Source organism: Pelodiscus sinensis, chromosome 10 (genome assembly GCF_049634645.1).
Source record: "Pelodiscus sinensis isolate JC-2024 chromosome 10, ASM4963464v1, whole genome shotgun sequence".
In the NCBI taxonomy this organism is placed as follows: domain Eukaryota; kingdom Metazoa; phylum Chordata; order Testudines; family Trionychidae; genus Pelodiscus; species Pelodiscus sinensis.
In genome coordinates this window covers 42,571,291-42,587,173 of record NC_134720.1, presented here as the reverse complement: position 1 = coordinate 42,587,173, position 15,883 = coordinate 42,571,291, and the positions used below count along the sequence as shown (strand labels likewise).

Genomic DNA, 15,883 nt, shown 5'->3' with positions numbered 1-15,883 from the left:
TCACAAAGCAAAGAGTCAACCTGTGGAACTCCTTGCTGCAGGAGGCTGTGAAGGCTAGAACTAGAACAGAGTTTAAAGGGATGTGAGATCAAGTCATGGAGGTTGGGTCCATGGAGTGCTATTAGCCAGGGGGTTGGAGTGGTGTCCCTGCCCACGGTTTGTGGAAGGTTGGAGAGGGATGGCACGAGACAAATGGCTTGGTCACTGTCTTCGGTCCATCCCCTCCAGGGTCCCTAGAGTTGGCCGCTGTCGGCAGACAGGTTACTGGGCTAGGTGGACCTTTGGTCTGACCCAGGATGGGGGGCAGACGAGTTTCCCTGGTGTTGGCCAGAGTGGCCACCAGGGAAACCTGGGGAGGGCTAGCCTCCCACTAGTTCGAATTAAGGGTCTACACAGCCCTTAATTCGAACTAGTAAGTTCGAACTAGGCTTAATCCTCGTGGAATGAGGATTACCTAGTTCGAACTAAGCGCTCCGTTAGTTCGAATTAAGTTCGAACTAACGGAGCGCTAGTGTAGCGCCTATGAAAGTTAGTTCGAACTAACATCCGTTAGTTCGAACTAACTTTGTAGTGTAGACATACCCTTAGAGAAGGGCATCCCAACATGAGTAGGGTAAGGAAAAAAAAATAAGGAAGAGGAAAGAGATTCCCCCCACCTCAAATTTGCAGTAGACATGATGGTGTCAGCATATCGTATTATGAAAGCTGTGTCCTAGTCTGTGTGCGGTAGGGCAGAAAGAGAGATACCTCTCCAACTCATCATTAGTGATCTACAACCCATCCTGGACAATGATCCCTCGCTTTCACAGGCCTTGGGAGGTAGGCCGGTCCTTGCCCACAGACAACCCGCCAACCTGAAGCATATTCTCACCAGCAACTACACACCGCACCATAATAACTCGAACTCAGGAACCAATCCTTACAACAAACCTCGGTGCCAACTCTGCCCACATGTATACACCAGCAACACCATCACAGGACCTAACCAGATCAGCCATACTGTCACTGGTACGTTCTCCTGCACATCTACCAACGTAATATGTGCCAACAATGCCCCACTGCTATATACATCGGCCAAACTGGACAGTCCCTACTTAAAAGAATCAATAGACACAAATCTGATATTAGGAATGGCAACATACAAAAACCTGTAGGGGAACACTTCAATCTTCCTGGACACACAATTGTAGAGCTAAAAGTAGCCATCCTGCAGCAAAAAAACTTCAGGACCAGACTTCAAAGAGAAACTGCTAAGCTACAGTTCATCTTTAAGTTTGACACTATCAACTCTGGATTAAACAAAGACTGTGAATGGTTCGCTAACTACAAAAGCAGCTTCTGCTCTCTTGCAATTCACACCTCCAGATCAGCTGCTAGAAGTGGGCCTCATCCTCCTTGATTGGATCCACCTCGTCATCTCCAGCCTGATCCTGGCCTGCATATTTATACCTGCCTCTGGAAATTTCCACTACATGCATCTGACGAAGTGGGTCTTTGCCCACGAAAGCTTATGCTCCTACACTTCAGTTAGTCTATAAGGTGCCACAAGACTCCTCGTAGCCTTTGGGAAGAGGCAGAATGATTGCCATTAGTGATGGAAGATAATGGATAACATTTTGGATTGTTCTGCAGGAGATGGTGTGAGTATGGATCGACATATGTACTTTCTGTATTATCTCTGTCTACTGAGCTAGAGTGTTTGTGACTTCGCTAAACATATCAATACATATAGAAGATTTCCTATAATGTGAGAGTTGCAGCTATGTGCTTTGGGGTTCCCAAATATATATGAATGTTAATATATGGGTCTGGGTCTGATTTCGAGATAAAAACCTGCCAACCCTTGCAGTGACAACTGGGAATTCTTAAGTAATCAAATAATATAATATAACTAATAATGTATAGATCAGGCTTCAATGTCATAAAAGCTAATGCCATTTGTAGAAGGAATTTGAATTGATTCCTATAAGTCAAAACTGTACCAGTTAAACTATAAGTAACTGCAGACTCTGTTAACACTTTCATGGGTATTTAAATGTTATACTCCAAATAGCTCATTGTTTTCAAAATGATTAACACCACAGTTTTCATATCCCCTACTCATAACTCCAGTCATCTGAAGAAGTGGGCTGTGCCCACAAAAGCTCATGATACTATCTACATGTTTTGTTAGCCTATAAAGTGCTACCAGACCATTTTTTTTCTGTAACATACTAACTCGGCTACCCCCTGAAGCTCCTGAACACAGTGAGGGTTAACCTGGCCTGATATTTTTCAACCAAATGAAGAAATCAAACAAATGAAAGCTATGACAAATGCACAGCACAGATTCAGTTGAGATTGTTCCTGATTTACAGAGAAGGAAAAAATGAGATGCATATATTGGAGTGTCTTCTGGTTTGTGCAGTGTAGTCACCTAATGAAGGGTATGTTTTCCTCTGAGTACATGCACAGATCTCAGTAAGGTTCATAGAATCAATACACACAAATGGAGAAGAGAATGGATACCTACTCTGAGGTCCAAGACAAGAGCAACACAAATGCCTCTTCAACTCAACAATATTCCAGTAAGAGGGAGATCTACCTGGCTCATTAATAATGGGAAATGAAACCAGAGATTCAGAGACTACCCAAAATGTGTAAATGATCATTTGTTCCAAATAGAACTTCCAGGGCTTTAGAAGTTTACCCATGAATACCTGAAAGTACATTCTTCAACTATTTTTGGAGCAAAGATTTCAGCTCCAGGGCATATATGATTAACACCAAAGAGAAGAAAAAACAGCTCAAAAATTGCAAGTTAAAGTTACCAAAGTTGCTTGGTTAATAAATACAAAGAAATATCAGAGCTTATTCATTCATGCCACCAAAACCAATGAGAGTAACACAGAAGGGTGGGCTTTGCTTGGGTGGGTGTGTAAACATGATAGAAATAACATTGTGAGGCTGAAGAATCCAGTAGAACCCCCTGAACTTCCCGCTGTCTCCTTGCCCGGAACAGAGTACTTGCTGTTGCCATTTTACAAAGGGGGAGGGGAAGATACAGCTCTCACACACACTCTTTTGGCCTCCACATTCAAATCTAGTGCATTCTGGAGCCAGCAAGTCATATAGCAAAGGCTGTCATATTTGCTGAAGTATCAAGATGAATTTCAGCACAGGCAGAAGGCACTTTGAGAGGAAAAGTGTGAGAGAAGGGGAGTTAGAGTCAGATTTCTTTTGCTCTCATCTATCTAAGTTTATCTTCTACTTGTGTTGGGTCTGTTTTAGCTTACGTGCTAGATTTTGGCTCTGATTCTAAACAGTTTGCCATACAGACATACTTCATATGCCTCAAAGTAATTTAGACTGTCTTAACCATGCTAAAGAATCAAATGACAGTGCAACCTTTTCATAAAACTCTGAAGTTTAATGGAAGAGAAGCAATAATCTAATCACAAAATCTATAAAGTAACAGAAGTTTAATCTTTATGCTACTCTTGTGCTTCATAAAATCTTTTACTTTACTCAGAACTCTTCTCTTTCTGCTAATAAGCAATCAGCAGCCAACTAGAACTTATTGGTGTGATAATGAAAAGGAAAGAAATTTATGCTTTGACCTAGATTTACATGATGCTGTCTCCTGCTGTTTTGAAAGCAGAAGATGTGAGGCAATTTGGTGCATTTGTTTTTTAGTGGCTTCTTGCATGGCTTAACAGAATCACCACGTTAGTGCTCTATTTTCACAAATCCAGCAAAAGATTTTATTTTTTCTTCATCAAGCTTGGTTTAGTTCAATGCCTAACTCCAATTTGTGGATAAATATATGCTTGAATCAACCAACAATGGCCCAATTGTGGAGTGTAAGTGTTGAATGGTACCCTGCAAAATCCAACTGATAGCTTTAAAATATCTATCTCGGACCAACAAAATGAATGACAAGACACATTTATGGTTAGTATTTGTTCCTTTTAATTTTGAAATATTAAATTTTCTGCAGATGGTGCATATGATAAGACTTTGATGATGTTGTTTAGAATCACCCTAAGGGGAATTCTGGCAAAAATCCCTTTTTGAGCTCCAAGTAATGTAATGGACATGCTACACCATGTCCACCTCTTTGTCCTTGGGCGGCACCAGTAGCCATGTCCCCTCTATCATTATGCCTCCTTTTGGAGCACCACAAGCAAAAGAGAAATAAAAATAAAATTCTCTTATCCATATCAGCAAATGTGCAAGGATTATGTATGGGCAATGGAAGTTATCAAATAATTAGATGCTGGCATCATGTCTAGCTAAGGACATCCATGCACATTCTATGCCTAAATGAAGGACTAAACATGCATGATTATCTTGTACTCTTGTCAGCATGGAAAGGTTAAAATTTGCTGCATTAGAAACATCATTTTAGTTTAATCAGCAGTGCTTATAATACCAAGCAGATTAGATTTGTCATTTTTAAAATACAACAAATGATTGTGCAAATGATCAATGACCTTCTGAGGTCTCTTCCAACCCTATGATATCAACCCTCTCTAACAGTGAAAGTGAGCTTGGGAGAATAGTTCATCATTCTGTATCTGAAATGGGGCCATGTAGACTGCCCTTTTTAACATTAAAATTCAAGTTATTGCTTACACTGGATTTTTTTGTTTTAAAATAATGTGAGATGTATTTTGCCCTCAAACCCACTACATTTCATACCAAATGAGGAGCTCTCTGGACTGTGTGAATAAAGCACTAAAACTGTATTCATTTTATAAAACAAACAATTTTTAACAGTCTCTCATAAAACCTTACGTATTTATAGATGCTGAACTCGTACGGAATTAAGGTTACTATTAAAAATGCATGAGAAGTCATGTTATCCTAAGACGGTGACTTCACTGAAGGGGCAAAGTGCAATTTATGTTATGCATAAATGCAGAAGCTGAAACTGCAAGGGCAGATGACTCAGAAGAAACGCATGTGTTAACTAATATCATCTTAAACATCTTGTGACACCACTGTAGAGAAAAGAAAAAAAATTACAAGTGTTATTTCATCACTTAAGGGAAAACAAGGGCACTTTAGTATTCTATGTTTTCTGTTTTTTGTGCTGCACACAATAGTATGATTCATGAGGAACCATCTACCTTGTTATCTAAAGTTGTTAAATAAAAATAAAAATGAGGATACCGGGAAGAGTCTTAGGAGCCTGCATTCTGTTGATCACTGAATTACACAGCTGACTTTCATCACACATGTTCTATGTGGGTTTTATTCAAAGACAGACTACAATGGATTTATATGTATTCTAAACAGTTGGATAGAGTGCAATAACATTTTGCTTGTAACCAATTGCTCTTACAAAAAAGTGCTGGTGGAGGCTGATGTATTTTAAAACGACTTTTCTGACATCTGGAAGTAATATATTTGCTCAAGATCTCTTGAAAGAGCATGACTGGTCACAACCAAATCAACCAATTTGAAAAGACCTCTTCACATGGATAGTGATAGAGATGCAGCCGTGTGAGAAAAAATGGATTTGTTCTGTGACTGGCTGGAATCTGCAGGACCAGGTAGACTACTTTAATATCTTCATGTTTAGAAGATTTTGCATATTTAGATAATCTTCTAAAAGCCTCTATATAAATCTTACAAATGCTTTTATTTAGACACCAGTAAACCATAAAGAATGGTTATCAGTATCCCCATTTCACAGATGGAATCCTGAGGCACATAGGTGAAGTGACTTGCCCAACACCACCCAGCAGGCCAGTAGCAGAGCTAGGCATAGTCCTAGTCCAGTAGTCTTTCTACTAGATTAAATTGCTGCTATGTGATTCCTCAGTGCTCCTCCTTCCTGTACATTTTGTGACAATGGATCGGGGATAAAGCTCATGGGTTAAATGCTTACAGTGTGTGGTTGCTAAGAGGGCTGGTGAGAAATTATTTTATGTCCCAAAACCTTAACAGTTTGATTACATGGCTGCTACAGTAATAAAATGGGAAAGAAGAGTTGTGTCTGTCTCCACCCTGTAACAGGCAGCTGCCTTGCCACTTTTAAGTTCCCCTTGCCAGTTTCATCGGAGTAAACCATTATCTAGTACAACAGATGCCCTAAGCAGGTGAGGCATGGTTTCTTGCTGTCTCTTGCCCTATGCTGCTGTGTACACATATCACAGGCTTTTTGGAGGGCTGCACATTACTTTGGTACTGTGGCCCAAGTTGCAGAGTAAGCTGGGCCCCTCACTCTTACTAACCATGTCCTTTTGCCACTATTTGCCCCGTCTTCTCCAGCTATGGCTTAGTCTTACTCTCTTCCAAACTGTGCTGGCAGCTTTCCCCATCATCTCCTCATACTCATCCATGATGAGTGTCTTAATTATTCATTTTCTGCATTTCAGATCTTTCATATTTGTTACTTTCTTTCTCCACATCCCAGATCCCAGCTCATAGGGACGGACAGGTACAGGAACTCAGACAGTCCAAGAGAAGCAGGATTCCCCACATTCCACCAAGGGCAGAGAAAGGGAATGCAGAGGTATAGGACATCCTCAGGTCCCCGCACAAACTGATGGGAAACTCCTGCAGTTGATTCACTGGAAAGAATGCCTCCATTCTCCATGCCCTAAGAGGGCTCATAGTTGTGGGACAGGCCTGCTGTTGGATGGATGGAAAGAGTGGCTCCACTATGGTATTCAGGAGAACACGTGGTTCGGGGGAAGAGCTTGACCGCTGTAACCAAAGGCGGTCCGTTATGACAATTTGCTTCTAACACATGTCCCTTTCCAGGACCATGCACTCTAGGTCCATCTTTTGTGACAGCTCCAGGAAACCATCCTGTCACACTTCTTGCCTTCTCAGCCCTCTGCTGGGATGCATTCACTAGCTCCCGGAACATCTCCTCTCCTCACCTCAGCTACAGACATTTTTGCCTCTTCTATGGATGATAACTCCCTCGTAAGTGCAGGTCACGGTGCTGTAAGTGCTAAGGGAAATCTTTACTTCCCCAGAACAAGAATTGTCTTTTCTCCTTTCCTCAGCCTGTGATCCAAATACATACACCAAGGTCATTCATTTTCAAACACAGAACTTTCCGGACCACAACACCACATACAAATTTGCCAGAAGTACATTAACCTGCTTCCTCATGGCTGTGAGAACAGGGACAAGTTGGAGTTTTCTGCTGCCAATGTGAACTAGCATAATGAACAAACAAGCAAGATGGCCACTTGTTAAATGGTGAACATTATAGAGCTTAAATGACTGTGATGTTCAGAGTTCCCTCCCTGCTTGTACAGAATGTAGTGTTAATTGGAAACAAAATCTTGCAGCTCAGTCATGGACATTATTTATCTGACTAATTATGAGATTTTAATACTAATTATTGATTAAATTGTTTTAGTAAGATCATAAGGAATGCAAATAATTTATCACATATTAAACTAAAATATAATAGAAAGATGCTATTTGAGTAATAAAAACAGCAGGTATTGTTTACCCTGAAACTGAGAATCTCAGTAATGAAATGTAGTTGAACCTTTCTTATGTTAGCTGAGCTTAGTTTTGCTCTAACAAAATTACCTTTAAGGCTTTTCTGAACTTCTAACGCGATGTCCAGGGCATTAAAGGGCAGAACCGGTTCACTGGCAATTTGCAAAGTCACCTCTGCCGTTAGCTGAAAGAAATCAAAAGAGATTAAATAATTTCTAACATGTTTAATACTCAGCATTCTGTTCAGAATCCCATATAACTTCATTAGATTGGTCTGCCAGGGAAGCTGAGTACAACACACAGCTTCTTAAGGACAAACTGAAAACACACAAACAAGAGCTTCTACTGACAAATAATTCTAGTACAAAAATATATTTAAGAGACGATAATTTATGACCATGTCTGTTCAGTACTTTCCTATGACACAGGATGCTACTGGAGATTTAAAAAAACAAAAACACACCTTGTATTTCTAAATATAAGAAGGAAATTTAAAATCTCTCTTTTTCTTTTTCTTTCTGAACAGCAGACAGGCAAACTGCAAAGACTCTAAAGCCTGAATCCAAAACTCAATGAAGTCAAAGGGATTTTTTTTCCCATAGACTTTCACAGGCTTTGGAGCAAGCTCTTAGCATTGAATCACATGAATACAAACAAACTGAGCTGAACATTCACAGTGTCTAGGGAAGTATGTGATGGCTTGACATGACCGTGCTCTGACCCCACATTGTTTGAAAAACCTCAATAACTTACAAATCAAAACTCTCCAACCTTGTGATCTGGAGGTCTCAGTCCAGCTCCAAGTGGACAGTAGGACCTGTCACATATTTCATTACTACAAATGGCACTTTTGTTGGCAATCTCAGAAGTGAGTCCAAGGACTAAATTGGCTTTGGAGGAGAACACCTCTTGTCTATATAGGTTGTCTCTCAGGCTTGAGCTCAGGACAATACCAGAGCAGTGCCTGAAAACTTGCTTTGCTACCACTATACTGTAACCTATGCTGTGATTAAACCGGATTTCCGTCTCCCAGGCCTTTAAGCCCACCACCATTCATGAACACTATAAAAACACACTTACAAAAATCTGGGGGGGAGGTACTCATTTATCTCCTTCATCACTTGGCATTAGGCTATGTCTACACTGTCGACAGTGCCTATACAAATGAAGCGCGGATTAGCATTTTGCTTCACTTAATTTGCATAATTTATTTGAGCCATTTTTGTGCAATGGGTTTTTGCGCAAAAACAAGCAGTGTGGACTTTTTTTTGCGCAACCCCCCCGTTTTGTGCAAGATCCTTATGCCTCGATCTTGCGCAAAACAGGGTTTGGGAACAAAAAAAAACCCCATCCACACTGCTTGTTTTTGCGCAAAAACCCCTTGTTTAGACAAAGCCTTAGAAAGAAAGTTTCAGGGCTATGCTCCAAGATGGAGGGAAGACTACAGCTAACAGTGGCAATGATGAGAAAAATGTGGATTGAATGGAATAATATTGTACTTTAAAGGCATCAGAAGGCTTTGATATAATAAAATGTACCTACCAAAAATCTATCTGAAGCTGAGAGGCTGAAAGCCGCATTCTAATTTGACAATACAAAAAGGTGGGGAAAGACAAAAGCACTAACTGATATGAGGAACATTACTGGAGGAACTGAAAAGAAAATATTCATTACTGAGCTCCCCCCAAGAACAGATGAAGATGAAGCAACACACAAAAAAAAAAAAAAAATGAAGCAACACACCAAATCTTTGTGGAAAGAGAAGATAATTGGAACCCCCAACAATTCTAAAAATGAACCCAAATAAACATTTTATTTGACCTGCTCACTGACTGATTTCAGCTCAGAGATAGAAGGAGAACAATTTTTATCAAACTGAAACTCACATACAAGCAGAGACCTACTGTGGAGCTATTAATATTTACACCCAAAGACATAATATTGCAAAAGGCCCAGAGGAAGAAAACTATCACACACAGGAAGAACAATGGGAAAAATACATACATCATAGTGGGATAACTGGAGAACAGAAGCAGAAGCATAAGGAAGGGAGTACGTCAGTGTTAAAAGGTATGGAGTTCTAGCTGCTGGATAGATATTTTGACTCCAGAGTAGAGGCCACTGAATTTTTCTTCATGTTGAGATAAAAACATTTTTCAATAAAAAGCTTTAGAAAATGCTGTTTTTTTCCTATGAAATAACATGAAGATGCTATGGAAGATAAGTAGCACAAGAGAGGAAATTCCCAGGTGCAGCAGAAATCTACAAACATCAAACTTCAATTATGGGCCTTGAGCAATTGAAAGTTTAGCATCAAGCTCTTTTAAATATCGGATTCCAAATGGCCAATGTCTGGAAATCCCTCCTTGTATTAATAATATTACATGTGAAATGGTCTCAGTTGCCCTTCACCCTAATCATACATCAATATGCATAAGCTGTTGAGGAACCTGAAACTGTTGTATCTTCCGCTCAATGTATAGTCTGATACAGAAATGTTTAAGCTCATGAATAGCGCTGGAAAATACATCTTTAACAGTACAGCATAAATACTATGGTAGGGAAACACCGCAGGAAGCTGTTCCCCCTCTCCCATTCATCCTTAATAGCATCAATTTTGATTACGTTAAATTCCTCCTCCTGTGTATGTTTCTCAAAAGCAATTTTGTTTTGCTTCTCAGCTGCAAAAGATGAACACCCTTTTGTACTATCCATTAGATTAGATAATACAGAAGAAAAAATGTTATGACTGAAGCAATTTGCAAATCTCATAGTAACAGTTTTACATATTGCTGTGGACACTTTGTATGTTTGTTAATGAAGTAATTGTAGTGTTTATTAAATCACATAGTTGGTAAGTTAACCTGAAGAAATCAATCACTGAGAGGAAAGCTCAGAGCATTGATTCTAGCAGAGTGAGTAATAATGCTGCAGAAACATACATCAAGCCCACGTAATGCAGCAAGACAGAAAAGGCCACTGATTTCTTATTTATAGTCTTATTTTTGGATATTCTCTCCCCAGAGAATACACATGCAAACTAAAGACATGTTTCTCCCCCTTTCAGAACATGGTTCAGACTGACTTATTTAATAATTTAGTAAAGGCTACTTTAGGAAAAGGTATAGACAATATTCCTCTTACAAACTGCAGTACTAAAAGGCAAAATAACAATAGCTTCGAACACTGCACAGTACCAGTTGTAATTATTAATGACAGCTCCTCTCACAAGTCATAATACACAATAACTGATCCAACAGGTGCACAAATATCCAGTCTGAAGAACAATGTTATAGTTTATATACCAATTGATTATGAGCTGTTTATGTTCTGCGATTGAATATGGAGAAAAAGCACTGAATGCTATTTCTATTTCACTAAAGCTTTGGGTATCGGTTTGGAGACTGTTTTCTTAAATAATCTGTAACCTTTATAGTGCAGATCCAATTATTTTCAAGAGAAATGCTAGTATAAAGGATTCAGATAATAGCAGAATGCTATTCGGTACATTACAAAAGGACTAAAAGGGAGTAGCATATGATTATCTCTTTGAACTGCTGTTTCCATCAAAAGACATTTTGAATATTCAAAATATATTTGACCTTTGCTGCACATAATCATATTTTTCATGCTGTTTCACTGTTCAGCTCAAACATAATAAGAACTACTGCAGGTGAGCCATTGACAGAAGACATCAGATCCTAAGAAACAGAAGAAATCTCCTATAAAAGCTGACAATAGCTAAGAAATTCCAAGGGGGGTGAACTGGATGCCTCCTCTAGCAAACAGCTATTGCAAGACACAATTCTTACTAGCATATGTAGCCCCTTGGCTTAAACAACTGGAAGGAGTGGCTTAGAAACTAGATCTGGTAATATTTGCAGCCTCTGTTATGCTTACACAGTATCCATGCACAATCACACAGTTGAAAGCACAAAATACAATTACAACAAACTCAATAGGCACACAACATGGATTGGCTCTTCTGCCCCAGCCATATTTGCCTCGACTTAAAATTCAACATATAGAAAGTAGTAATAATTATTATTATTCCTCTTTTGGTCTGACAAAAAGTTTGGTTTCTGAACTGAGGTTACATGGGAATGTGACAATTATAAAACCTGTTTTCTAAATATAAGGTCTCTTTTCCTGGCTTTGCTCCCTTCCTTCTGGCTTTTGACACACACACATGCACCTCATTGGACCCTCCTGGAATCAGTTCCCCTAGTCTGACCACCTTACGCCCATAGTCCATCTCTACTCCTTAAGCCCATAGCTTCCACCTGAAGAGCCTTCTGCCTGACTCCTCCCTTGAGCCTGCTGACTCCCTTGAATCTCTTCCTCTGTCCTTTATCTCTCACCTCCCTGACAGGAAAGCCCCATAGCAGCTGTGCACTCTCCTCCTCCTGGCACCCCAGCAGCACTAGGCTGGCTAGACATTAGCAGGGAGAGCACAAAGAAAAGGGACACTCTCAGCCCTTGATGCCAGTGCCACAGGGGCTATGGGGAAGTGCTGCTGGAGAAACTATCTGAAATTCTGCTGTATGGCTGAGAGAATTCAGCTGATAGTGGGGAAAGCATAAAAGAACACCCCCATACACTGGCCAATTACATTAGTTTTAATTTTCAGTGGAAGAATTTCAGGCCACACGCCATTTTCCACTGGCTAGGCTTTCCAATGGGCCAGCACCTGACATAAAAAAAGAGGGGATTCAGCACCTCATGACACTTGTAAGGGTAGCTGCACCCTTGATGTACAGGTTGAACCTCTCTAGTGCAGTGCTCTCTGCTCTGACAGTATCTGTGGTCCGGCATTATTTTAGTTAGACAGATGTCCACTTATAATGGGTGACCAAGTTTCCCATGGCCCTGTAAAGTTTGTTTCCCGTGATCCCATAAAGTTTGTTTATAGCCACTAGTCCTGGCTCTCAGTGTTCTGTGCTGTTATTTAGCTCTACTTTACCCCTAAATGATGATGTCTTCTATCATCCCAGTAAGCAACGGAAGTATCGGTAATGCTGCTAGACAATACCGACCCCCTCAGTTTGGCAAATTCTCTGGCTCAGCACTGGTTGGGTCCTGAGGGAGCCGGCTAGAGAGGTTCAACCTGTATTCTCCCTACATACAATCATCAACATCTTAGCAACTCTGCTCCTAAGGGAGCTCTACCTGTTTGCAGTTTTACCCAAGTTTCATCCAGCTCACGGACTAAATGCACTATAAAAGCCAGCACTCGGGGACAGCATATGGATTTGTGGCATTCCCTGGAGGACTATGAGGCTATAAACAACGAATGCATTACAGTCATCTGTATATGTAGTTTTTCACCTGTGACAGATGGAATATTGGCAATATTCCTCACTTAATTCTTCATCACTTTCTCTTAATATACTACCTACTAGTCTAAATTAGAAATATTCTGCACTTCAGTATCCGAGGAAATCCAAGTGGAAACTGCTTTTAAAATCAGGGAAAGAGGAACTGCAGTGAAGTGAATGGCATGTCACACATTTAATATAGTCACTGAGGCACCCACAGCCCTTCTAGTAGAACACAAACCTCAAAATAACATGTTTTTATCTTACCTAATATGCATGCCATTTGCCACAAAATGCTCAAGCAGTAAAGGTAACTCGTTTACTGTATCTACAAATGCAGTGTCTCTCAACACCTTCAAACACTTTTTCCAGAGGATAATCTTTTTCCTCATCTGAGTGTTTACACTCTAAATGTGAGATGTTTTATAAATTTCAATTTGTTTATCTTTTTTTAATCCCTCAAGATGTTTGTCTTGTTACTCGATTTATGTTTTGCTCACAAAATGAAGGTATTTACAACTTTCAAATATTGATTTACAAAACGTTTGTACTTTTTTCAAAGGGTAGGAATTAAATGTCAGTTATTCAGACATATATTAAATATGTAATCACAGCAATAACATATCAGATATGGTCATCATGGAAGTCATATATACCATATGAAGAAATAGTAGCATTTATTTTTCACTTACCTGTATGTTAGGTGAATTATTATTTACTTGCACTTTCAGACAATGGTTTTGTATTCATGGCCTCTACTAGGCTCAGTCATAATAGCCTGTAGCCTGAACTGACTGCACTGATAGAACTCTACATACCTTTGTAATCCTATTCACTTCAACTTGGCTCTAGCTTGTACAAAATCAGCTGCAGAATTGGGGCACACATTGGTATATGCTATGTCTTGGAGAAAAACAGTTTGGAATCCTGACCTGGACAGGACAGAAAAATGAGGGGCTGCAATAGACAGCCCCCATCTCCACATGCCAACTATGGTGAACACACTGATCATATTTAGCAAGCACTGTGATATGAAAATACTGCTCACAGTAAAACATACGCTTAAAGACAGATGTACCCAAAACACATCAGGATACGGTCTATGTGGTATTGCTGTTTAGCCCAGAGCTATCCCATATTTTAGTCCTTTTTGTCAGAACTGTGCCCAAAGACTAACTGCATACTATGCAAATCTCAGCAGGTATAAGTCTTGAGCCTGTATGTGTAATTCCTTTGGACATTTTTAGTTACACCAAGTGTAGAATGTCAAACAGACATCTCAGAATGGTTTATGTGCCAAGTTACAAATGAAATAACTTTAAAAGGCATGTACACAGCTATGTTTATCCATTTGTGAACACTGGTCTTCAAAACTGGATTTGCTCCAATTCTACAGAGACTTGAAATCTGAATTAAGAAACAGGTACTTGAAATCTGAATTAAGCACCAGCTCCGCCTTTACCTGCTAGTGTGTTACTATATTGCACTTCCTATCCTCCTCTGTACATCATCATTTTGTTCTGTGTAGCCATTGCATTTGTATTTGGAGGGGCATTAAGAAAATGACCTTCTGGTCTGCATCACTATTGGAGAAAATCAGCAACTGATTCTAGTAGATGCACAGTGATACACATTAGAGTGAATAAAGGCAGAGCAGACATTGAAGTAGCTGTACATAGGAGACTGATTCTGTGGTTGGGATTCATGTGACCTGGGTTGTAGTCCCAAATCTGTTTTTTTGCCACCTGTCCAGGTTTTCCCAGGATTATTCCTTTTTGGAAGTAGCTCCCCTGGGAAATGGATAAGTCTCCCTGAGAACATGACTTAAACTCCTTAAGAGGGTGACTTAACCTCCTCCTCCTTCATCCCAGCTGCTCCAAGAACTAAGCAGCTGCAGCTTCCCACATGATCAGCAAGCTGCTAAGAGCAGTGAAGAGTTTAAGGCAACAATGCAGGAGCACACTGCTCCTCACCATGGTGGCAGCTATTCCTGCTCAGTGCGGCCTGTTCCCACGACCCAGAGAAGGGGTGCCCACTCTCCCAACCGGATTCCATTTGCAACAATGGTATCCAGTCAGAAGATTTGGCAACCGTACCCCAGAGCCATCTCCTATTCCTCTCCCTTCTCTGCTCCTCTTCACCTGCTAAGGGATGTCCTCATCTACCTTTTTTTTTCTTTGCCTCAGAGGTGGCAACCTTGCTCTTGATCCATTGTTTGGCTTTGGAGGCAATGCTTGATTTGTGGCAGAAAAGGCAAGGGGAATCAAGGAATAGTAATGGCATCCTCCACATAGAGTACTTAGGACCATCTGTGCGAGATTGTGCTTTGCATGCCATTGACAGAACAGGCATCATGGCTCTACCCCAGAGTGAAAATAGCCCCAGAACAAATTCAGATCTCCTTCGTTGATTAATTTAAACTCCAGGGCTCCATTTCCCCCCCAGCATCTGACTGGCCATACTTTTTCCCCCTGCAGCTATACCGATGGGAGGACAGCTGAGGAAGGGTACAACAAGATAATATGCTGGCTGACATGCATCTGATGAAGTGGGTCTTTGCCCACGAAAGCTTATGCTCCAATACATCTGTTAGTCTATAAGGTGCCACAGGACTTCTTGTCGCTTATACTGGCTGAATTACTTAGACAATGGGGATGGAGTGGGGAGTAATTTGGGTAGTTTGTTGTTTACAAGTAAATCACAAGATAAATATAAAATGATGCTTTTTCTGTTTCATGGCACTTATTTTCCGTCTTGTTAAACTTTCCTTGTTGTTAGCTCTTCATGACAGGGACACCTTCCTTCTTCCCATGTATATACAGGGACAAACACAGTGGAGTTCTGATCCTGCTTGGGACACCTGGGCACCAACCCAACACAAATATCAATAGGAAGAATGTCTCGATCTTACTAAAACATAGTAAGCTGCAATCGTTTCATGGGAGAATCTTGGTGTTTGATGACCGCAAACATTCTGTCATCAGGAATCTGATGCCAAAAGTTGTGAGAAGGTTTTTTTTTTTAAGTAAATATGAGTTCTTTTCATTTGCCTTTTGGTTTTTTCCCCTTAAATGCACTTGCTTCACATTTTCAAGCTTTTGTCTGCA

At 40.3% G+C, this 15,883-nt stretch overlaps 1 protein-coding gene across 16 annotated transcripts in view; it reads right to left on the bottom strand.

Moving 5' to 3' along the window:
• Positions 1 to 15,883, bottom strand: part of NAALADL2 (N-acetylated alpha-linked acidic dipeptidase like 2) — a 978,641-nt gene that overhangs the window by 41,459 nt on the left and 921,299 nt on the right. For all 16 annotated transcript variants that reach the window (XM_075937998.1, XM_075938000.1, XM_075937987.1 and 13 more), the window contains one exon: positions 7,549 to 7,642. In XM_075937998.1, the coding sequence (XP_075794113.1) occupies positions 7,549 to 7,642 (94 nt within the window). The remainder of the gene's footprint in view (positions 1 to 7,548; positions 7,643 to 15,883) is intronic.